We start from the raw sequence: 25,025 nt of genomic DNA, 5'->3' as shown, positions 1-25,025 counted from the left end.
CTTTTTCAACAGCCTTGAATGAGTTCCCACGTGCTGAGCACTTGTTGGCTGCTTTTCCTTCACTCTGCGGTCCAACTCATTCCAAACCATCTCAATTGGGTTGAGGTCAGGTGATCGTGGAGGCCAGGTCATCTGACTCAGCACTCCATCACTCTCCTTCTTTGTCAAATAGCTCTTACACAGCCTGGAGGTGTGTTGGGTCATTGTCTTGTTGAAAATAAAATTATAGTCCCACTAAGCACAAACTAGATGGATGGCGTATTGCCATGCTGGTTAAGTGTGCCTTGAATTCTAGATATATCACTGACAATGTCACCAGCAAAGCACCCCCACATCTCCTCCTCCATGCTTCACAGTGGGAATCACACATGCGGGAGATCATCTGTTCACCTACTCTGCGTCTCACAAGGACACGGCGGTTAGAACCAAAAATCTCAAATTTGGGCTCATCAGACCAAAAGACAGATTTCCACCAGTCTAATGTCCATTGCTTGTGTTTCTTGGCCCAAGCTAGTCTCTTCTTGGTGTGATGGTGTGGGGGTGCTTTGCTGGTGACACTGTCAGTGATTTATTTAGAATTCAAGGCACACTTAACCAGCATGGCGACCACAGCATTCTGCAGCGATACGCCATCCATCTGGTTTGCGTTTAGTGGGACTATAATGTATTATTAAGAAGCTGGTTTAGAGAATGCCAAGAGTGTGCAAAGCTGTCATCAAGGCAAAGGGTGTCTACTTTGAATAATCTCAAATATATTTGATTTGTTTAACACTTTTTTTGGTTACTACATGATTCCATATGTGTTATTTCACAGTGTTGAGGTCTTCACTATTATTCTACAATGTAGAAAATAGTACAAATAAATTAAAACCCTTAAATGAGTAGTTGTGTCAAAACGTTTGACTGGTACTGTACCTTAATTTACAAAGCTAACAGACTGAATTTTAACATCTACCCTCCCTGAAAAAAAATCTGTTCCACTTTTCATGGCTATTTCTGAGTCTTTCCCTTTAAATTGCCATATAAATGTCCCTCGCAACGTTGATTGGTCGGGGTTACAGTACAGCCGAAACTGACGAGGATATTTAGTTGAGTTTGATTGGTCCAAAGCCGAAATATGGTCTAGATATAACAAATAGCTGTGCGGTCTAAACTAGCAACGGTCACACCACAAACTAACGTTATGATTTAATCAGGTGATAATATTGTAGAGAACAATTTAATGGTATGTAATGTATAATGGCATAGGCTAAATAAAACAAAGTAGACACTCATTTAGTAGCACCCTCTTGAATTTACCCATATTCCACTACATGCTAGAGTAAGTACCATCCCGAAAAAAATGGGTCCCCGCTGAAAAACTTTGAAAGTCGTTGACATAATGCATTTGCCAACCTTACTTTGTTACAGAAACGTTGTGTTTTAACGCCCAGAGAATCCAGTGTAGCTCTACTGGAAAAGCCAGCCGACTTCACCACAACACATGTCCCTGTGCTGCTTCACTCGTGACAAGTACAGCGACATGTGCATATCAACTCTAATGATGCGGAGACACCGTCACTGAACTAACTACATGGCAATTCTGTCGAATAAATACATATTTTACACTGCAGAGAGAAGACGACGGACGCACAGGTGAATATCATCATGTGTTACAATCTGAATTTGTTTTGGAAGGTGGAGTAGAGATGTTTTGAAAGCGCTTCCTTGTTGATAAATTATTGCGTAATCGGTGTACGATTGGGTGTGAAAATGTTATTGTTTCTTCTCGACCGTCGAAGATCTTTGAAAGATTCAATATGAGTCGGATGAACCATGATTATGAGGGGCGCAAGACATAAGAGAGGGAGGCTATTAGGAGCATAAAATAAGATCTTAAATTATAACTTCAACAGATCGCTTCATAACACTGCAACCTCCTGAAACACGTTACTAACTTTCCTCTATACTTTTGCTACAGAATATTATTATTAACATCTGATTTTACATTTTCTAAACATGTTTTTTGAACTTGTGATGCAGCGATAACTACACTGGATCAAATTAGTCTATATTGTAACATGTGACTAATGTTACAGTGTAAATCAACATATTTGTATATTTGAATATCCCCTTCCCTACAAAGAACAAAAAAAATCACTATCTATATAGTTATTATTGATAGGTCTATATTATAAGGTCAGGCTATTTTTAAGCCATAAGGCCTGAGGGGGTGTGGTATTTTTTAAATTTAACTTTTATTTAATTAGGCAAGTCAGTTAAGAACAAATAATTATTTACAATGACAGCCAATCAAAAGGCCTCCTGCGGGGACGGGGGCTGGGATTAAACATACATTAAATAAAAGTATAGGACAAAACACACATCACAACAAGAGACAACACAGCACTACATAAAGAGAGATCTAAGACAACAACATAGCATTGCAGCAACACAGCATGGTAGCAACATGACAACAACATTGTAGCAGCACAAACCAGGGTACAAACATTGGGCACAGACAACAGCACAAAGGGCAAGAAGGTAGAGACACCAATACATCACGCAAAGCAGCCACAACTGTCAGTAAGAGTGTCCATGATTGATTCTTTGAATGAAGAGATTGAGATTAAACTGTCCAGTTTGAGTGTTTGTTGCAGCTCGTTCCAGTCTCTAGCTGCAGCGAACTGAAAAGAGGAGCGACCCAGGGATGTATGTGCTTTTGGGGGACCTTTAACAGAATGTGACTGGCAGAACGGGTGTTGTGGAGGATGAGGGCTGCAGTAGATATCTCAGATAGGGGGGAGTGAGGCCTAAGGGTTGTATAGATATGCATCAACCAGTGGGTCTTGCGATAGGTATACAGAGATGTCCAGTTTACAGAAGAGTATAGAGTGCAGTGATGTGTCCTATAAGGAGCATTGGTGGCAAATCTGAGAATGGTAAAGAACATCTAGCCGCTCGAGAGCCCCCTTACCTGCCGAGCCCCCTTACCTGCCGATCTATAAATTACGTCTCCGTAATCTAGCATGGGTAGGATGGTCATCTGAATCAGGGTTAGTTTGGCAGCTGGAGTGAAAGAGGAGCGATTACTATCGAGGAAACCAGGTCTATATTTAACTTTAACCTGCAGCTTTGATATGTGCTGAGAGAAGGACAGTGTACCGGCTAGACATACTACCAAGTACTTGTAGGAGGTGACTGACTACCTCAAGCTCTAAACCCTCAGAGGTAGTAATCACACCTGTGGGGAGAGGGGCATTCTTCTTACCAAACCACATGACCTTAATTTTGGAGGTGTTCAGAACAAGGTTAAGGGCAGATAAAGCTTGTCGGACACTTAGAAAGCTTTTGACACTTCAAACCCACTTCAAGGGTTTGAACTGTCTGTCCTATATCTAGAATGGTGGTGGCTGTATCATGCTGTGGGGATGTTTTTTGGAGGCAGTGACTGGGAGAGTTGTCAGGATCGAGGGAAAGATGAACGGAGCAAAGTACAGAGAGATCCTTGACGAAAACCTGTTCCAGAGTGCTCATGTCCTCAGACTGGGGCAAAGGTTCACTTTCCAACAGGACCATGACCCAAAGCACACAGCCAAGACAACATCTCTGGAAAGACCTGAAAATAGCTGTGCAGTGACACTCCCCATCCAACCTGACAGAGCTTGAGAGGATCTGCAGAGAAGAATGGGGAAAAACTCCCCAAATACAGGTGTGCCAAGCTTGTAGCGTCATACCCAAAAAGACTCGAGGCTGTAATCGCTGCCAAAGGTGCTTCAACAAATTACAGAGCAAAGGGTCTGAATACTTCTGTAAATGTGATTATTATTATGTCATTATGGGGTATTGTGTGTAGATAGGTGAGGTAAAAAAAAAAAAGATTGAATCCAATTTGGAATAAGGCTGTAACGTAACAAACAATTTGGGAAAAAATCAAGGGTTCTGAATGCAATGTATAAGAAAGCTCAGGATAAAAATAAAAAATCTAAACACATACAGTAGTTCATTGGTAACATTACAAATATTTTTGTTGGATCGCTGCATTTCATTTCAGCAAGCCATGACACCCATAGGGCCTTGTAAAATATGTTTTGTTTTTTTGCCTGACTCTGTTTTGTATTCTCCCAAATTAATTTCCAGGTTTCCAATTTCCCAGTTTTTTTTTGAAAAACAAATGGGATATTTTAAGCCCACGCAATGCTTAAACTACATCAGAAGACCACTTTTGAGGTCTGGATTTTTTGTTGTTGAATTTTTTGTTGTTGTTGGTGTAGTTACCCTTTAACTCCAGTGTGCACCTAGGAAGTGGCTGTTGTTTAGTGGTGTTTTTGTACTGCATATGTGAAGGTAGAGTTAGCAAAACAAATACCCACTGGATCGATGTAAATAATCATGATATCATCAAACATTTAATTGAGAAGGTTTTTGGGAGAACATTTTTTAATTGAAGTTGTTAGGTTTATATCCCATCCTACATCCTGATAATAACAGGTTCTGACCACTAGATATAGATGTTTTGTAGTAAATAATATAGAGGAAGATAAGTGTTTCCAATGACATCACCAACCAATTAGTGGACAATTAGTAGGCAATGCCTGCTCATAATGGGTTAAAATCACACGATGCACACCGATGATGCCATTGGAAATCTTTTCAATAGCAAACATAGAAACATGCCATTTTCACATATGATGGTGCTGGAGATTATCAATATTTTCTCATTTCTCTCCCTCTTGAGGAGGGAGGATTATGAAAGTTCACGGAAGTAACAAATGAAGGTAGAACTACCAATTAGTTAGTGTTTTTACTGAAAACAATTTTGTTTATAATATAATTATTAAGTGATTAAAATGCGTCACTCTAACCAAATGACATGAAAAATATCAGAATTACTGCAATTGAATTGGCCACAATGAGAAATCATAGTCACAGACCACAGTTGCAGTACAGTAAAGAAAAGTAGTGTAGTTCAGTACAGTAGAGCACACATGAGTATAGTACAGTATAATATACTCTACTGTACTGTGCTCTACTTTACTATACTGTACTTTTACTGTGCTCAAATAAGCTGTACTGTGATGTCCAAACTTGTGAAACATAGATGTATATGGTTGGTACAGTAAAAAAAAAAAGTAGGGTTCAGTAATATACTCTACTGGACTGTACTGTATAGAACTATTCTCTACTCGACTTTTCTTTACTGCACTGTATTCTACTGTACTGTACTCTGCTGTACTGTACTCCACTCTTACCTTTACTGTGCTATGCTATACTGGACTCCACTGTGCTCTATGGTGATGAGCTAACTTGTTAAACTATTATTGGTACAGATTTAGTCCAGTCTGGACCAACCAAATGTGGTCTTGTTTGTGGGCAGCGCTCATTGGAATGATAGCCAGTGAGTAGAATAATACCTGCACATGCCAAGGAGGATATTAATTTAGTCTACCTCTGTATTGTACAGATCAAGGACCCATCACTCTAGTTCAGAACCAAAATAGATGTTTTCAAACTCAAGGTGTCATATCATAGCTAATACCCCAGTCTTTCTGCGGACATCTTAATTTGGGGTAGATACTTAAGAGTTTTTGGGTAACGTATAGACTCTGATCCCAGGACAGACAGACATGAGTCAGACAGACAGATGGATGTCATGGGTTGAAGTCCTCCGCTCCCCTCCCCCTACATCTTTCTCTCATTTATCTGATTACTGAGGGAGTTTTTAATGAGGACTAAGAGTCGAGTGGCGCACCAGAGCTAAGAGGTCCCTGACGCAGCCTGGCTCCACTCTGAGCCCCTTGGCAGGCATCATAACCACCACGGCCCTCCTCTCCTGGCCTGGCTAACTCTCCACACACATACCCACTTTGAGAGAATTTAGCAGCTGGTCAATGTTTATTACGCAACCCTGAGATCTACCACATGAAAAAGCGTTCTGGAATCGCACAACATCGTTAGAACAGAGGGAAAGAAAAGGAAGAAAACCAGAACCAACATTTTTCTGAAAGGGTTGAGTAATTGTCTTTTGGCAGTGCGAACGGTGGTCATTTAGTGAGGTCGATTTGGGCTAAGGTGGTTGATTTGAGACGTCTGTCTGTCTCACCATTGAACAATCTTGATTTCCATTTTGGAAATTAGCTACAGTTAGCTAGCTCGGCGACAGCCGGTCTGATCGATTAGCCTGAGTGGATCACATAAGATCTGTTGACTCAGGGCCTGCTTCGGAGTGTCAGATTGAAATGTCATAGCAGGTTCAACAGACGCTTATACTGTATCTTTCCCAACTCCGAGGGTTTTGACAGTTATCATCTGACGTATGTGTGTGTATGTCGTCTCTTTTATCGTAACAGGATCCTGGTACACATAGGCCTCTCATTCCTCTCTGTAACACACTGGCCCACTTGACTATGCATAATGACTAGTCATACTGGTCCTAATGTTTAACTAGTGTCCCTGCTCCTCTTCCATACCCTTGTAAATCTGACATGGTCTTGGCATGGTCGCTCATACTCTCAGCTCTCTGGCCTGGCCTCTCTGGTAGAAAGAGGAGTTTGAAATGGTTATGAATTAGGGGTGGCACAATTACTGTATAACCGTGTAACCGACGGTTACGGATGAAGACCGTCATGAAAATGAATCACAGCTGACCGTAGACGGGACGGCGAGGCATTCGTGCAGTTGAGTCCGTTTCTGCGATTTAATATGGACTCTTAGCAACATGATTCAACGTTGTTCCCCCTTGCCGAAGCAAGCAAAGTGTTGTAGCAAACGATTAATAGAATGGGCTTGTAACTTCTAACCGTAAAGATCCTATTCATAGATTGCAACTCCGCCACTTGTTCGCGTTGCACCATTGTTATGAACGTTCTCAAGCCGCACTCTATGACACAATCATTTCCATGGTAATATAGAATGTTCATTCAACTGATGTTATCTGATGTGGCTCATGCAATGGAATCTATTTTTTGTGATGTCAGGTGAGTTGAATCAACACATCACAGCACGTATTGATATGTACCCGTCCCGCTTCTATTTCCTGCTCTGCTCCTATTGGTACACTCATTAGCTGCCAGTCCACCCATTATGCCATCATTGACTTGAATGGGGACGGGCATCCTATTCATTCTTTCTATGGCAACACATGCGGTCAGGAGCAGAGGAAAGGAGAAAATTTAAATACTATTTGAAATCTTTGCTCTACCCTGCCAGATGGGCAGGTTTGGCTGTTTTGGGAATATTTTATTTATCCATTAAGCCAGGCAAGCTCAGTCAAGCGCAGTATTTTAAATATATTTAAAATGATTTTGAATTGTATTTGAACCCAAGTCTGAATGTGAGAAGAGGACTCAGTCTGCCAGCCAGGGAGAGCCATGGAGAGTTCAAGGCAGGGTTGAGGATGGGAAATTGTGAGGGAGCGGAGCGCCAAGCAGACCGGGTGGGGTGTGAGTTTTGGGTGTGCTTGCCTGGGAATGAAGCATGGGAAAATTCCTCCTCCCCTCCCGTCTTCTGTCCTGTGTTGCACAGTTAAACCCTGCAGCATAAACAGACTGATCATAGAGCTTTACTCTACACAAAGGTCTGACACCTACACCACACTGTCTGCAACCCAAATGGCACTGTATTCCGTATGTAGTGCACTACTTTTGACCAGGGCCCACAGGGCTTTGGTCAAAAGTAGTGCGCTATGTAGGGAATAGGGTGCCATTTGTGACGTAGTCACCATCACACCACTGCCCGACTGTGAGAGAGATAGAAAAAGGGATGTTTGTGTTTTGTGTCCTAGTCAGAGCCTGTTCAGACTTGTCTTTATGACGTCATTAGAACGGTGTCTGAATACCGGAGCATAAATAGCAGGGGATAACACCCGAGCTGCTGATGCAGGGATGATGCACCCATACAAGTACGCACGGATGAACAAACACACCTGCGGGAGTCATCAACCATGAATAATCCATCTCTAGTTGGTAGAAGGAATTTGGGCTCTATAAAATCAGTTTTATTTTTGGCCTGATTACGTTTGTGTTTGTTTCCAAAATTCTGTTTCCCTCCCTCTTTTTTTTCCCAAGTTTTCACTCTCAAATAGACAAACTACTAGTTTGGATGTTCTAAGTCCGCAACAATGCTTAAACCACGTCATGAGGCCACTTTTGAAGTCTGGGAAAAATTTGAGAAATGTAGATTTTTTGCTGTAGTTACCCTTTAATTCCAGTGTGCACCTAGCAAGATGCTTACTTTTGTTTGGCAGTGTTCAAATCACATTTTATTGGCCACATACACATATTTAGCACCCGTTATTGCGGGTGTAGCGAAATGCTTGTGTTCCTAGATCCAACAGTGCAGTAGTATCTAACAATACACAAATCTAAAAGTAAAAGAATGGAATTAAGAAATATATAAATATTAGGACCAGCATTGTCGGGAATGGCATTAACTAGAATACAGTATATATGAGATGAGTAAAGCAGTATGTAAGCATTATTAAAGTGACTAGTGCTACATTAATAAAGTGGGCCAGTGATTCCATGTCTATGTATGTAGGGCAGCAGCCTCTAAGGTGCAGGGTTGAGTAACTGGGTGGTAGCCTGCTAGTGATGGCCTTGAGATAGAAGCTGTTTTTCAGTCTCTCGGTACCAGCTTTGATGCACCTGTACTGACCTCGCCTTCTGGATGATAGCGGGGTGAACAGGCCGTGGCTGTGGTGGTTGATGTCCTTTCATGATCTTACTTTTTTATTATTATTTTTTTTTCTCCCCAATTTCGTGGTATCCAATTGTTAGTAGCTACTATCTTGTCTCATCGCTACAACTCCCGTACGGGCTCGGGAGAGACGAAGGTTGAAAGTCATGCGTCCTCCGATACACAACCCAACCAAGCCGCACTGCTTCTTAACACAGCGCGCATCCAACCCGGAAGCCAGCCGCACCAATGTGTCGGAGGAAACACAGTGCACCTGGCAACCTTGGTTAGCGCCCACTGGGTGATGCAATAATCATGATATCCTTCTGCCAGGTAGGCTACTTTGTAGTTAACATTTAATTGATAAGGTTTTTGCGAAACCCTTTCCATCTACTACAAGACTTTTGAATATTGTTTTATTCCATGTTAATGTATGCATTCGGTGATTCCGTCCGTGTTCTCCACGTCGCGGATTTGATAGGGCCCTAATGGAAGAAACTGTTGATTCTGGAAGAGGAATGGTAGATCCTAGGGCATCACTCAGGCTGGTCTGTGTGCGTAGGTTTGTGCCTTTACTCTACAGGTGTTCCTGTACTGTACAGAGGCTGTTAGTCTTCCTCTTTTAAACCAGACTTTTCAACTGGACTTCAAACTCATGGCGTTAGTCTGTAAATGTCATAGCTGAGTCATTTCCCCGGGTCTCCCCATGGCATGCCTGTATGAGGCAGAGGCAGGTGGAGTGGTGTGAGGCAGCGAGGTGAACTGTTTCAGTAGTGTGGCGGTGACCCGAGGCTCTGCGTATGGAGTCAGGGTGGGAGAACATGTGCTTTATTATGTGACACATTTCAGCTGGTGTGAAGTAACTCGCTGACGAGCACGACTGTAGGGCTGCGCAGGAAGGTTTATGTGTGTGTCCCTCTGATATCTCCTGCTTTTATTCGCTGGAGGGAAGCTCCGACATGATCTTCCGGCCTTTGGTGTGTGTGTGGTTGTTTGTGTGTGTTATGTGTAGAAGTGCCCAATATTCACGTTCTCTCTATTGGCTCCATAAGGGACCTCACCACGCAACTGTGCACGGTATGGCATAGCACAGATGCATCATATCACAGAACAACATTGCGGAGCACCACAGTATTATAGCACCAGTCAGTAGTCCTACAATTGGACTCACCCCAATAGCACCAGGGCTCCTGCCAGTTAACCTAGGAATTATAGGACTCCATATCTCCATGGAGACCAGCCATCGGGGCCTGAAAAGGGGGCCAGGTCAGAATAGTCTTGGACTCAGCGGAGCTCACGCCCTACATTAGGTTTTTAGGCTGCTGAGTACTTCACTGCATACGCAAAACCCATGTTAGCTTCCTCGTGGGTGGCCAGTCAGAACGAGAGACTGACAGAGGAGAGAAAGAGATTGATATGGTTATGAAAGTGTGATCGTTTATGGATCATTTCTGAAACGCCATTCCATTTATAATTGCATTATGCTTAGAGCTATAACTTTCTACTTTTAGCCTAGAGGTGATGGCTTGCTATGCCTGGACAAATATCACACTCTTTCCTGATTATAATTCCATAATTTTTGCACTTTTGAATCTCCTTTGAAACGTCCTCAAATCACGTCAGTTGCTAACTCCATTTTGAGGGTTTGGGGAAACTAGCTCATCAGAGCAGGCAGTGTATTGTATACGTATGTTTAAAGATGGGATCTGATAGTGGAGTGAGTAATGCTGTATGTTTATACAGACCTGGCCCCTGTGGACGTGCTAATAGGTTCTGAGTAAGAGGAACACTTTGGGTTGGTGTTGACATCACCTCATTAGTTCAGGCTGCAGACCAGACCACGGAGCGTCACACACACTGGTGACTAACTAATCTTTTCCACTCGGTGTGTGTTAAACTGTGGAGCAGAGAAAAAAACAAGGCTGAGGGTAAACTGAGATGTCACCGTCATCAGATTTGCCACTGAACTGGTTCTACTGTGCCCTATACTATGAATCAGGCTTGAGGAGGTAACTTTGGTCAACTCTGAGTTCAACTCAGGATAACCGGTACCACGAAAGTGGCTCACCTTTTAGCCAGGTACATTTCATTGGCAACAAATCTAACTGACCACAATCACATAACCTTTGACCCCAACCACACAATGTCTGACCACAACCACTCATCTTCTGACTACAGACCACAGCCACACAACTTCTGACCACAACCACACTACTGCTGACCACATCTAGTGAACACAACTACTGACCACAACCACACAACTGCTGACCACATTTATTGACCACAGCCACACAACTACTGACCACAACCACACAACTTCTGACCATAACCACACAACTACTGATCACAACCACAAAGCTACTGACCACAACTACTGACCACAACCACACAACTTCTGATTGCAACCACATAACTGCTGACCACATCTAGTGACCACAACTACACAACTGCTGACCACAAGCACACAACTACTGATCACACAACTTATGATCAGAACCACACAACCACTGAACACATTTGGGGACCACAACCACACAACTATTGACAACACAACTTTTAAACGCAACCGCACAACTACTGACCACATTTACTGACCACAACCACACAATTGCTGACCACATCTCGTGACCACAACCACACAACTACTGACCACAGCAACACATCTTCTGACCACATAACTACTGACCACCACAATTACTGACTACAACCACACAACTTCTGACTACATTCACACAAATACTGACCACAACCACACAACTTCTGACCAAACAATTCCTGATCACATTACAACTACGGACCACAACCACACAACAACTGACCACTACTATTGACTACAACCACACAACTACTGACCACAACCACACAAGTTCTTCCCACACAACTAAATCACCATAACTACTGACCACCACCATTACTGACCACAACCACCTAGGCACAACTACTGAGCCCAACCACATAACTTCTGACCCCAACCACATAACTTCTGAACACACCACTACTGACCACTCAACTACTTACCACAATTACTGACCACAGCCACACAACTGCTGACCACATCTACTGACCACAACCACACAACTACTGACCACAACCACATATATTCTGACCACACAACTATTGACCACACTTCTAATCACCATAACTGCTGACCACAACCACACAACTACTTACCACAAAACTATTGACCACCACAATTACTGACCACAGCTACTGACCACAACTGCTGACCACAACTATTGAACCACAACTACTGACCGCAAAACTACTGATCACAACTATTGCTCTGGTCTGCACTAGCTCTGGTCCTGGGTGTAGCTAGCTAGCTGTGCCTCGCACTATTTATTTAATTTAGTTTTTAGTTTTTTATTTCACCTTTATTTAACCAGGTAGTCTAGTTGAGAACAAGTTCTCATTTGCAACTGCGACCTGGCCAAGATAAAGCATAGCAGTGTGAACAGACAACACAGAGTTACACATGGAGTAAACAATTAACAAGTCAATAACACAGTAGAAAAAAAAGGGGAGTCTATATACATTGTGTGCAAAAGGCGGAGGAGGTAGGCGAATAATTACAATTTTGCAGATTAACACTGGAGTGATAAATGATCAGATGGTCATGTACAGGTAGAGATATTGGTGTGCAAAAGAGCAGAAAAGTAAATAAATAAAAACAGTATGGGGATGAGGTAGGTAAAAATGGGTGGGCTATTTACCGATAGACTATGTACAGCTGCAGCGATTGGTTAGCTGCTCAGATAGCAGATGTTTGAAGTTGGTGAGGGAGATAAAAGTCTCCAACTTCAGCGATTTTTGCAATTCGTTCCAGTCACAGGCAGCAGAGAACTGGAACGAAAGGCGGCCAAATGAGGTGTTGGCTTTAGGGATGATCAGTGAGATACACCTGCTGGAGCGCGTGCTACGGATGGGTGTTGCCATCGTGACCAGTGAACTAAGATAAGGCGGAGCTTTACCTAGCATGGACTTGTAGATGACCTGGAGCCAATGGGTCTGGCGACGAATATGTAGCGAGGGCCAGCCGACTAGAGCATACAAGTCGCAGTGGTGGGTGGTATAAGGTGCTTTAATGACAAAACGGATGGCACTGTGATAAACTGCATCCAGTTTGCTGAGTAGAGTGTTGGAAGCAATTTTGTAGATGACATCGCCGAAGTCGAGGATCGGTAGGATAGTCAGTTTTACTAGGGTAAGTTTGGCGGCGTGAGTGAAGGAGGCTTTGTTGCGGAATAGAAAGCCGACTCTTGATTTGATTTTCGATTGGAGATGTTTGATATGAGTCTGGAAGGAGAGTTTACAGTCTAGCCAGACACCTAGGTACTTATAGATGTCCACATATTCAAGGTCGGAACCCTCCAGGGTGGTGATGCTGGTCAGGCGTGCGGGTGCAGGCAGCGAACAGTTGAAAAGCATGCATTTGGTTTTACTAGCATTTAAGAGCAGTTGGAGGCCACGGAAGGAGTGCTGTATGGCATTGAAGCTCGTTTGGAGGTTAGATAGCACAGTGCCCAAGGACGGGCCGGAAGTATATAGAATGGTGTCGTCTGCGTTGAGGTGGATCAGGGAATCGCCCGCAGCAAGAGCAACATCATTGATATATACAGAGAAAAGAGTCGGCCCGAGGATTGAACCCTGTGGCACCCCCATAGACACTGCCAGAGGACCGGACAGCATGCCCTCCGATTTGACACACTGAACTCTGTCTGCAAAGTAATTGGTGAACCAGGCAAGGCAGTCATCCGAAAAACCGAGGCTACTGAGTCTGCCGATAAGAATATGGTGATTGACAGAGTCGAAAGCCTTGGCAAGGTCGATGAAGACGGCTGCACAGTACTGTCTTTTATCGATGGCGGTTATGATATCGTTTAGTACCTTGAGCGTGGCTGAGGTGCACCCGTGACCGGCTCGGAAACCAGATTGCACAGCGGAGAAGGTACGGAGGGATTCGAGATGGTCAGTGACCTGTTTGTTGACTTGACTTTGAACAGGCTGGTAATAGGGGTTGCGACAATGGCGGCGGATAGTTTCAGAAATAGAGGGTCCAGATTGTCAAGCCCAGCTGATTTGTACGGGTCCAGGTTTTGCAGCTCTTTCAGAACATCTGCTATCTGGATTTGGGGAAAGGAGAACCTGGAGAGGCTTGGGCGAGTAGCTGCGGGGGGGGCGGAGCTGTTGGCCGAGTTTGGAGTAGCCAGGCGGAAGGCATGGCCAGCTGTTGAGAAATGCTTGTTGAAGTTTTCGATAATCATGGATTTATCGGTGGTGACCGTGTTACCTAGCCTCAGTGCAGTGGGCAGCTGGGAGGAGGTGCTCTTGTTCTCCATGGACTTCACAGTGTCCCAGAACTTTTTGGAGTTGGAGCTACAGGATGCAAACTTCTGCCTGAAGAAGCTGGCCTTAGCTTTCCTGACTGACTGTGTGTATTGGTTCCTGACTTCCCTGAACAGTTGCATATCGCGGGGACTATTCGATGCTATTCCAGCTACATACACCAAACCAGCTTTCACATGTTCAGGCTATCCTAACTTCAAATTCTGTAAAACTTTTATCAACTATAACTATAGACATATAGACTAAAATAACACCCCAACATTCGTTCTTGAACCGTTCAAGGTAAAGACACCAAACCAACTTCCACATGTTCACATTATCCTAACTTCAAAGTCTTAACATGTTTTACAGTCTATAGAAATTAGCATAAAATAACCCACCAACAATAACTCTTAAACCGTTCAAGCTAGATGCAACAAACCAACTTTCAAATGTTCAGGCTATTTTAACTTTTCATCTACCTACTTTTTCAACTATAACCAGTCCCCATCATTACTACTGCAATCAGTATCACTACTATAAAAATTTCTAAACCATACATACATTAAAACTGCTTTGCTTTAAACATTTACCATTACCACAAAAAATACTTTTAAAGAGTTAAAGCAAGTCCCATCAATAGTACTTCATGTACTATTGCAATCTAGTTATTATTATAATATGCATATGGACATGAGTTTTTCCTGATTACATGACCTAAGGCCTAGAGTTTTGTCCTGGCCAGGTAGTTAAAACTGTAGGGGTCTGTAGTCTTACGGAGTGTTATTTAGTGTAGACTGTGGTAGAGGCTAAGTAGAGAGAGGCTCCACAATAAACAGAACCAATCTGGGGAGTAAACAGTACACCTATTGTTTCTGTGAAGAGGTGGGCTCACTGCTCAGTCTTACTGGAAGAGGCATGTTGTGTTGCTACCATCACATACAGCAGTTATCCCTTATTAGTTTAAGACCATTGGGACCCACTGCAGGAAGATAAAGCACCAATGTCCACAGTGAGTCGTCACACTGAGTCAATGTGTCCTGATGTTCTCCTCTGAAAAGGAAGTCCATTCAGCTCCCCTGGCCCCTTGGGCTGTGTGTCAGGTCTCTGTCTCAGTCCTGAACGGCAGCAGCGTGGCTCTTCTTGCAGGTTGCCGTGGCGATCCGCAACTCCCCTCTCACCCCTCTGTCAGCCCTGGTGATGAGGAATGCTGATTAGGAAGCGGTGGGTTCTAACCAAAACATTCCACCAGGCCAAGCGAGAGCAAGACTCAGCAAGGAGGTGATAAGACTGGGCTATGTCCATGTGCCTACGTGCCGCTCGGCCAGCCATGTCCTCTATTTGTCTTGCCCACAGTGACCTAATGACACAATGACACCCCAGACACAGCTCACTTTGCCCTGCCCAAGGGAGAGGGAGAGACTTAGGGTAAGGGTGGGGTTATCCGGGCCTTTTAGGGTAATTAGCATCCACTTACTGGTTGTTGGTCTGCTGACGTTTGATTGGTTTGTTTAGTCTGTTGCTGATGGGGTTTAGCTCTGCCTGTAGTGTGACTGGGACACACACTACCTTAAAGGCCCAGTGCAGCCAAAAACGTGATTTACCTGTGTTCTATATATATTTCCAAGCTATGAGGTTGGAATAATATTGTGAAAAGTATGATGATGCCTTTTGAGTATATGAGCTGTTTGAAAAGACTGCCAGAAATGTCAGCCTGTTTTGGTGGAATGGAGCCTTGGCCTTTCCATGGTGACATTACAATGACCATAATGACCATAATCCATTGCATGCCTACTTGTCCGGTGTGTGTTTCTTTTATGCCTGCTACGTTAAAGAGACAGAATAATGTGTGTTGAGCGGGATAGAGAGCAATTGCTTCACAACTTATTTCTACCTGAATATACATGATCTAAGTGGGCTCCCGAGTGGAGTTGCGCAGCGGTCTAAGGCTTTGCATCTCAGTGCCACAGACCCTAGTTCAATTCCAGGCTGCACCACAACCGGCCGTGAGTGGGAGTTCAATAGGGCGGCGCACAATTGTCCCAGCATCGTCCGAAGTTAATTGTAATGTTTTTTTTCTTCTATTAACAATGTAAAATGAACAGCTGTACAGAAATACTTGTGTGAAAGCCAAATTACAGAGGAGGAACTTCTTGATGCAATTAAAGCCTTTACATCCAGGAAAACTCCAAGGCTGGATGGCATACCAGTTGAGGTATATTTTTTTAATGTACTCGTTATTAGCATGTTTTAACCACTCAAAATGGGAGATTATCAGATACTCAACAAGGTCTGATTTCGCTATTACTAAAACAGGACCCAGGTGGTAAGTTTAAAGATTCAGTCCATTTAAAAAATTGGAGGCCCCTTACACTTCATTGTTGTGATTCTAGGAAAGTGCATATAATTAAAACGGTATTGTCGGATATTATTCATCCTAATCAGACAGGTTTTTTAAATGGACGATACCTTGAAGATAATATAAGACAAGTACTGGAAACAACAGAAAACTGTGAAAAATCTGTGAAACCAGGCCTGGTTGTCATAGCTGACTTTGAAAAGGCTTTTGATAAAGTACGACTGGAATTTATATATAAATGGAATATTTCAATTTTGGAGAATACCTTTTTTAATGGGTTAAAGTTATGTATAGTAACCCTAGGTGTGAAATAGTAAATAATGGTTACTTCACAGAAACTCTTAACCTATCAAGGAGTAAACAAGGTGGTCCACTATTGGCATATCTATTTATTATGGCCATTGAAATGTTAGCTATTAAAATCTATGTGTACTATGTGTACTATATTATGTATTGGATCACAAAAAATACAACTTTTACATGACTGTGTAGTTTACCAATAAAATGGTCTGACAGTGAAGTGGACATACTCAGTATTCATATCCCGAAAGAAAGAAATAATCTCATTACAATACATTTTAATAGAAAGTTAGCAAAAATAGACAAGATCTTGAGACCATGGAAAGGAAAATACATGTCCACTACCGTTCAAAATTTTGGGGTCACTTCGATACAGTGCCTTGCGAAAGTATTCGGCCCCCTTGAACTTTGCGACCTTTTGCCACATTTCAGGCTTCAAACATAAAGATATAAAACTGTATTTTTTTGTGAAGAATCAACAACAAGTGGGACACAATCATGAAGTGGAACGACATTTATTGGATATTTCAAACATTTTTAACAAATCAAAAACTGAAAAATTGGGCGTGCAAAATTATTCAGCCCCCTTAAGTTAATACTTTGTAGCGCCACCTTTTGCTGCGATTACAGCTGTAAGTCACTTGGGGTATGTCTCTATCAGTTTTGCACATCAAGAGACTGACATTTTTTCCCATTCCTCCTTGCAAAACAGCTCGAGCTCAGTGAGGTTGGATGGAGAGCATTTGTGAACAGCAGTTTTCAGTTCTTTCCACAGATTCTCAATTGGATTCAGGTCTGGACTTTGACTTGGCCATTCTAACACCTGGATATGTTTATTTTTGAACCATTCCATTGTAGATTTTGCTTTATGTTTTGGATCATTGTCTTGTTGGAAGACAAATCTCCGTCCCAGTCTCAGGTCTTTTGCAGACTCCATCAGGTTTTCTTCCAGAATGGTCCTGTATTTGACTCCATCCATCTTCCCATCAATTTTAACCATCTTCCCTGTCCCTGCTGAAGAAAAGCAGGCCCAAACCATGATGCTGCCACCACCATGTTTGACAGTGGGGATGGTATGTTCAGGGTGATGAGCTGTGTTGCTTTTACGCCAAACATAACGTTTTGCATTGTTGCCAAAAAGTTCAATTTTGGTTTCATCTGACCAGAGCACCTTCTTCCACATGTTTGGTGTGTCTCCCAGGTGGCTTGTGGCAAACTTTAAACGACACTTTTTATGGATATCTTTAAGAAATGGCTTTCTTCTTGCCACTCTTCCATAAAGGCCAGATTTGTGCAATATACGACTGATTGTTGTCCTATGGACAGAGTCTCCCACCTCAGCTGTAGATCTCTGCAGTTCATCCAGAGTGATCATGGGCCTCTTGGCTGCATCTCTGATCAGTCTTCTCCTTGTATGAGCTGAAAGTTTAGAGGGACGGCCAGGTCTTGGTAGATTTGCAGTGGTCTGATACTCCTTCCATTTCAATATTATCGCTTGCACAGTGCTCCTTGGGATGTTTAAAGCTTGGGAAATCTTTTTGTATCCAAATCCGGCTTTAAACTTACTTCACAACAGTATCTCGGACCTGCCTGGTGTGTTCCTTGTTCTTCATGATGCTCTCTGCGCTTTTAACGGACCTCTGAGACTATCACAGTGCAGGTGCATTTATACAGAGACTTGATTACACACAGGTGGATTGTATTTATCATCATTAGTCATTTAGGTCAACATTGGATCATTCAGAGATCCTCACTGAACTTCTGGAGAGAGTTTGCTGCACTGAAAGTAAAGGGGCTGAATAATTTTGCACGCCCAATTTTTCAGTTTTTGATTTGTTAAAAAAGTTTGAAATATCCAATAAATCTCGTTCCACTTCATGATTGTGTCCCACTTGTTGTTGATTCTTCACAAAAAATACAGTTTTATATCTTTATGTTTGAAGCCTGAAATGTGGCAAAAGGTCGCAAAGTTCAAGGGGGCTACTTTCGCAAGGCACTGTATTTCCTTGTTTTTGAAAGAAAAGCACATTAAATAACATTAAAATGATCAGAAATATTGTTAATTTTGTAAATGACTATTGTAGTTGGAAACTGCAGATTAAAAAAAGGAATATCTACGTAGGCGTACAGAGGCCCATTTATCAGCAACCATCACTCCTGTGTTCCAATGGCACGTTGTGTTAGCTAATCCAAGTTTATAATTTTTAAAATTGATCATTAGACAACCCTTTTACAATTGTTAGCACAGCTGAAAACTGTCATGCTGATTTAAAGAAGCAATTAAACTGATCTTACGAGATCTTCAGTTTCTTGGCAATTTCTCACATGGAATAGCCTTCATTTCTCAGAACAAGAATAGACTGATGAGTTTGAGAAGAAAGTTCTTTGTTTCTGGCCATTTTGAGCCTGTAGTCGAACCCACAAATGCTGACGCTCCAGATACTCAATTCTACCATAATTGCAAAAGGGTTTTCCAATGATTATTGTGATGTATAAAAAAAAGTCTACCAGTTTCATTTAAATATTTGGGAAGAGATTTTCGATGTACCGATTCCATGCCACATGGTTTATGACCTGATACACAAAACGACGCCAGATTCAAAACTTCTAGTTTTTCAATTTAAATGATAAAATATTATTGGAATTAATCGAATGCTATGTATACAGTTGAAGTCGGAAGTTAACATACACCTTAGCCAAATACATTTAAATTCAGTTTTACACAATCCCTGAAATTTAATCCTAGTTAAAATTCCCTGTCTTAGGTCAGTTAGGATCACGTTTTAGATTCCGTCTCTCACAGTTGAAGTGTACCTATGACAAACATGACAGACCTCGGCATGCTTTGTAAGTAGGAAAAACTGCAAAATCGACAGTGTATCAAATACTTCTTCTCCCCACTTTATATAGTATGTATAAGTTGGAAGTGGAAGCCTAAGTGTTCTTTTCCATTAGTTTACTCCAATTAGGGGAGAGGTGGTAGGGTTAGGGGAAAATAATAAAGGAAAATAAAAATATATATATATTATATTTATAGAACATATATAAGGGGGATTGCAAATGATGCAGACAATTACATTGATAGAAAAAAAGAGCAGGAGACCGTTCTATCTTAATGTTTGTTTGTGTCAGCTCAGCCTCAGTTTGACACCCTTAGTCATCCCCTTGACTGCCGCTGTCCCTCGCCACTCCTGGTCTCCCCTCTCGTCTTTGCACCGCTATCACGCGCCGAGGGGACATGTTTGACCGTTGCCCAGCACTCGGGACAGAAGTACCATCTTCACTCCTCCAGCACTCAAATCATCAATCACCCTCCTTTCAAATAGATCGCCAGAAAATTGACACTTTACCTTTAGCTTACTATTGGATATATATTTAATTGGTTTCTGGGTTAGTGGAAAAACACTGCTGTTTTTGTTGTTGAAAAGGGATGTGAAGGGATCCAGAGACGAATGATGGAGGAACGACGTGCCAAGTGCAAGACTGCCCTCTGCTGATGCGAGAGTAAAAGTAGGTCAGCGAGAGAGACTGATGGAGGCTGGGAGCGAGCGTGCGAGAGGGAGCGGGAGAAAAAGAGAGAGAGAGAGCAGGAGAGGACGAGGGGATGTCTTGGCAGCCTGTTTGTTTGTCCAATTCTGCTGCGTTTGAAATGGAAAATCCCCCACCTTGTTACAGTGTCAAACATGTGGGAGGAATATCTGGCAATTAAGAACTGCTGTATCATGAACTTCAGCAGATGAATGATCGTGTCTGTAAGCGTCGAGAGCAGGCTGTTGTGGAGGAGAGAAAAAGATACTGAGTTGAGATGACACTGCAGCAGCAGGCTCAGCTCTGCTCTGATATTCTGATATCAATGACATCTTTCTCTCCGCTCAGGAGCGGAGAAGGCAGTGCTTGTAAGGACGGGTCATACAGTATTCTGGGACGAAAAGTCAGTTGAGCCAGCCAGTAGTCATGTTTTATGTAGGAGTTGCACACGTGTAAAACATGTAGTGCCATCAGGACACATCATCTAGTCACAACTATAACTGTTTGATGGAGACTGTATCTGACTCTGGCTTGAGACAGGCAGTGCACCACTTCAACGGGATATTCTAGGCTTAGTAAAAATGTGTCCTGTCCGATGTTACATTTCTAGATGCATTTAAATTTGTCCGCCTGTCTTTACAATTATGCAGTCAGTTCATTGTCTGATTTCAGAGTGTCTAAGATGACATCTGATTAGGCGCTGAAACTGCAATCTATTACATTTTTTTTTTTTTTTGCCATTTTAATTCAATTGCATTTTGATGTGGTAGGTAATTTGATTTGTTTTCTCACAACAACCATCTATGTAGCATATGTGACCCCTGACATCTAAGGGTGGTTAACCATTGTGTCAACCACAGTGACGTTTAAAAGACATCTCAACACTGCCAAGTGTAATAATCCGAGCCATGAGTTCACAAGGCCAGTGTTATGACACTCTGGCTGTGTCAGATGTATAGAAAGAGATGCACTGTTAGAATACAACCAGCAGGAGGCAGCAGAGGCATGTGGCACTGGTGTCTCTGCTGCAGAAAGTTTGTCTTTCCATCCTGTTTATTGTTTGTTTATTTTATTTCCTCCATACATTAATGAAAGACTGTTAAAAGTAGGAGGATTCATCCTATTTCATCGTATTTCTCTTACTAATCTGACACATTTTCCCTGTTCTCACCCTTCTCTCTCCTTTCTCTCCTTGCACGTTTCCCTCTTTCTCCCAGGGTGCAAGGGGTTAATGCCACTGGCCCAGTGTTTCAGTGCACAGAGAAGTGGCTCTTTTCTATACAGGTCAGGTACACTCAGGCTGTTTGTGTATTGTCACTTTCACTGACCGACAGCGGCCCAGACAGCACTTCTACAGGACTACATTAGCATTTTCCACAGGTCCCTCAGTGTGTGTGTGTGTGTGTGCGCATCTGTCCCCTCAGCCAGGGAGCTCAGTCAGGTGCAGTCATCCTCACTCCTCCTTTAATGCGACTGGTCCCTCTCTTTCTTTCTCTCCTCACAGACTCTCTGCCGTCCATCTCTATTTCCCATCCCTTCGTCCTTCCATCTCTCTGTCCCCCTGTGGATATTCCAGATATGTGACCTGCTCCATGGAGATTGCTGTAGATGGCTGAGGAGCTGTGTACCGGCTGGTTTCGCATTGTCGCAGGTATGCGCACCTCTCTCTCTCTTTCCTCTCCTTCTCTGTCAACTTCCTCTGTGTGAATGTGTGCGGGCGCACTACTGCACTGCAACTGTGTGCGTTGCGGTGCTTACAAGTATGTGTGCTATAGTTGTGTTGTCTTTTTTTATTTCTGTGCGTGCGGATGTATACATGCCCCTCCCAAATGTACCTGTTACTCTCTTGGTTGTGTTTGGTGCAGCGGCGTCACAGAGAGGTATAGTAGAGGGAGGCCCACAATGTAGATCAGAACAGTGCCCACGTGGTCTGCTGCTGTCCTTAAAGGATCCTCTAGTCTACCTGCAGTAGAAATGGGTCAGGGACTAGTAGAGTAGAGCTGCACCACAGAAGGAGTAGACAATTGGTAGGTGAGGACCGAGCCAAGTGTTTTAAGATAAATAAATACAAATGCTAAATACGTGGCTCTGAATGAGGATATCTACTCCACAGGACACGTTCTGTCCTCCTTTCTGTGGGTTTTGCTCCTTCAGCTCCTCCTACTCTCTTCACCTCCTCCTACTGGCTATCTGACGTAACTGCTTGTAGTTGTGCGGAGTGCTGCAACTGATGGAACCTACCATTATCTGCCAAATGCAGGGGTCCCAGACTCCAGTCCAGGAGATCAATAGCAAGTGCATGTTTTTTGTTGTTGTTGTTTCAGCCCAGCTCTAACACTCCTGCTTCAGCTAATAACTTCATCACAATCTTCAATTTAGATCACAATTGGTTGAATCATGTGTGTTAGAGCTGAGCTGGAACAAAAGCCTGCACACCCTGGCCAGTAAGCATGTCTCAATAAGCATGCTTGCAGTAGGCTGTTGTGACAGTGACCTACCATTACCCTGAGCTGTACTCCAGTTTTCCAGCAATAGAAATACAGTAACTAAAACGAGCAAAGCCCCTCCGACCACAGCAGTTTAAAATCATAATCACATTTTATTTGACACATTCTTCGTAAACAACAGGTGTAGACTAACAGTGAAGTGCTTACTTACGGGCCCTGCTGAAACAGGAAAAGTGCTTCCCAAAACTGTTGCCACAAAGTTGGAAGCACAGAATCGTCTAGAATGTCATTGTATGCTGTAGCGTTAAGATTTCTCTTCACTGGAACTAAGGGGCATGGGCCGAACCATGAAAAACCACCCAAGACCATTATTCCTCCTCCACCGTACTTTACAGTTGGCACTATGCATTTGGGAAGGTAGCATTCTCCTGGCATCCGCCAAATCCATATTCGCCCGTTGGACTGCCAGATGGTGAAGCATGGCTCATCACTCCAGTGAACGTGTTTCCACTGTCCCAGAGTCCAATGGCAGTAAGCTTTACACTACTCCAGCGTCTGTTTGGCATTGCTCATGGTGATCTTAGGCTTGTGTGTTGCTGCTCGGCCATGGCAACCCATTTCATGAAGCTCCCGATGAACAGTTCTTGTGCTGACGTTGCTTCCAGAGGCAGTTTGGAACTCGGTAGTCAGTGTTGCAACCGAGGACAGGTGATTTTTACATTCTTCAGCAGTCGGCGGTCTCGTTCTGTGAGCTTGTGTGGCCTACCACTTCGCGGCTGAGCCATTGTTGCTCCTAGACGTTTCTATTTCACAATAACAGCACTTACAGCTGACCGGGGCGGCTCTTGTATGGCAGAAATTTGACAAACTGACTTGTTGGGAAAGGTGTCAATATTGAAAGTCACTGAGCTCTTCAGTATGGGTCATTCTGGTGCCAATATTTGTCTATAGAGATTGTAGTGTCCTTGATTCTATACACCTGTCAGCAACGGGTGTGGCTGAAATAGCCAAATACACTACATGGCCTTCAAATGAGTTGATGGAAGGAACTGCTTTCCTGTTCTCTCCTGCTAGCTCCTCATCTCTTTTCCCTCATTCCCTCATCAGCTCTTCTTTCGTGTCCTCTATTGCTTACCCTCATCATCTCCTCCTCATTTCTCTCCTTTTTTCCCCCCTCATCTCTCCTTCCCTCTCTCAATCGGTGGTCTTGCGTGCCCACCCGATTCCCTGTGTTTCTCTGTCTTGTGGCCTCCTTGCCCCTCATGCTGTAGCAGTCTCTGGTGATTTTAAGGTGGCAGTTTCCCAGCCCCTTGCTGTACAGCCATGACTGAGTCAGTGTATCCTGCTGGTTGTAAGTGTCTCGTCTTCTCTCAGTTAACACCAGCGTCTCTCCTCTCAATGCCACCATGTTCCAGAATCAAAACCCAGCGTAGTACTTTAGGCTTTATTTAGCAAGTCCCCTCTACCCCTCCCTCCTTCCCTTTTTTTTTGTCACTGCTCACCGGCTGGTGGCTAAATCTCCTCTGGGGGACAGTGGAGGAGAGTAGCCACCTCGTCTGGCAGAGCTTGGGGGTAGCCTGAGGAATGGAGGGAGAGGGGGGAGAAGAGATAAAGCTGTGGACAGGGAGGGGACTTCTCTCAGGAAGCATCTGCTGGGTGTTAAGTATACAGAGAGAGGGAGGGGGAGAGCGAGGGAGCATGCCATGGCTTAATGAGGGGAGAGAGCGGGCGAGAGGGAGGGAGCAAGCAATGAAGAGTGAGGGAGGAAAAAAAGAGGAGAGAAGAAAGTGGGAGAGGGAGAACATTTCACATGGGCTTGAGCATGACCCGGATAATGCATTGTACACGAAGAGACACAGGGCTGGCTCAATTTAAAGTGTGACAGGCGGACTCATAAACAGGCAGGACAGCATGTGTCTCATCTGTCTCCCTGTGTAAGAAGCCTAGCTTACATCTTTCTTTAAATCTGAATTGTTTATAGATATTGTATATGCTGCATCTGCAAGTGATTTAGTCATTTGTTGAGTAATATCATTTTCTATTACAAGAGTAGCTCTGTCACTATAATTGTGGCTGCTGTTGTTGTTATGGAGGCTTGAGCAGTGCTTGGCTAATTGTCAGGCTGTCCAGCAGCTCATGTCTCTCTCTATTCAGTCTCTATTTCACCGCAATCTCTCTCTTTCTCCCCCAGTTCTCTTGTTCTCCCCCTTGTTCTCTCTTTCACTCTTTGTCTTTACTCCGTTAGTGGTCATCCCTTAGCCTCTGGCTCCATCCACCCCCACATTTAAAAGTAATCACCAGCCTCCATGCACACACACACATCCACACCTCCCTCCCTCGTCCTCTCCCCTCCCTCCATCTCTCCCTCATCCCCTCTCACTGGCAGCAGGCTGAGAGTAGCAGTACACACA

The 25,025-nt window shown here is 43.4% G+C and overlaps 1 protein-coding gene across 8 annotated transcripts in view; it reads left to right on the top strand.

Annotated features, from left to right (window-relative positions):
• Nucleotides 1-1,447: 1,447 nt before the first annotated feature.
• The window catches only part of LOC109897217 (SH3-containing GRB2-like protein 3-interacting protein 1), a 105,229-nt gene continuing 81,651 nt past the window's right edge, over nucleotides 1,448-25,025 (top strand). For 4 of the 8 annotated variants that reach the window (XM_031833628.1, XM_031833635.1, XM_031833630.1 and 1 more), the window contains exons 1-2: nucleotides 1,452-1,635; nucleotides 21,672-21,818. In XM_031833628.1, coding sequence (XP_031689488.1) covers nucleotides 21,776-21,818 — 43 coding nt within the window. In that variant the 5' untranslated portion in view covers nucleotides 1,452-1,635; nucleotides 21,672-21,775. Of the gene's footprint in view, nucleotides 1,636-21,671; nucleotides 21,819-25,025 lie in introns of all 8 variants that reach the window. The other 4 variants (XM_031833637.1, XM_031833636.1, XM_031833627.1 and 1 more) reach the window with 4 other exon arrangements.

The sequence above is a fragment of the Oncorhynchus kisutch genome, linkage group LG10 (assembly GCF_002021735.2).
Source record: "Oncorhynchus kisutch isolate 150728-3 linkage group LG10, Okis_V2, whole genome shotgun sequence".
Classification (NCBI taxonomy): domain Eukaryota; kingdom Metazoa; phylum Chordata; class Actinopteri; order Salmoniformes; family Salmonidae; genus Oncorhynchus; species Oncorhynchus kisutch.
Note: the sequence above shows the minus strand (reverse complement) of the source record. Positions and strands in the feature narration are given on the sequence as shown.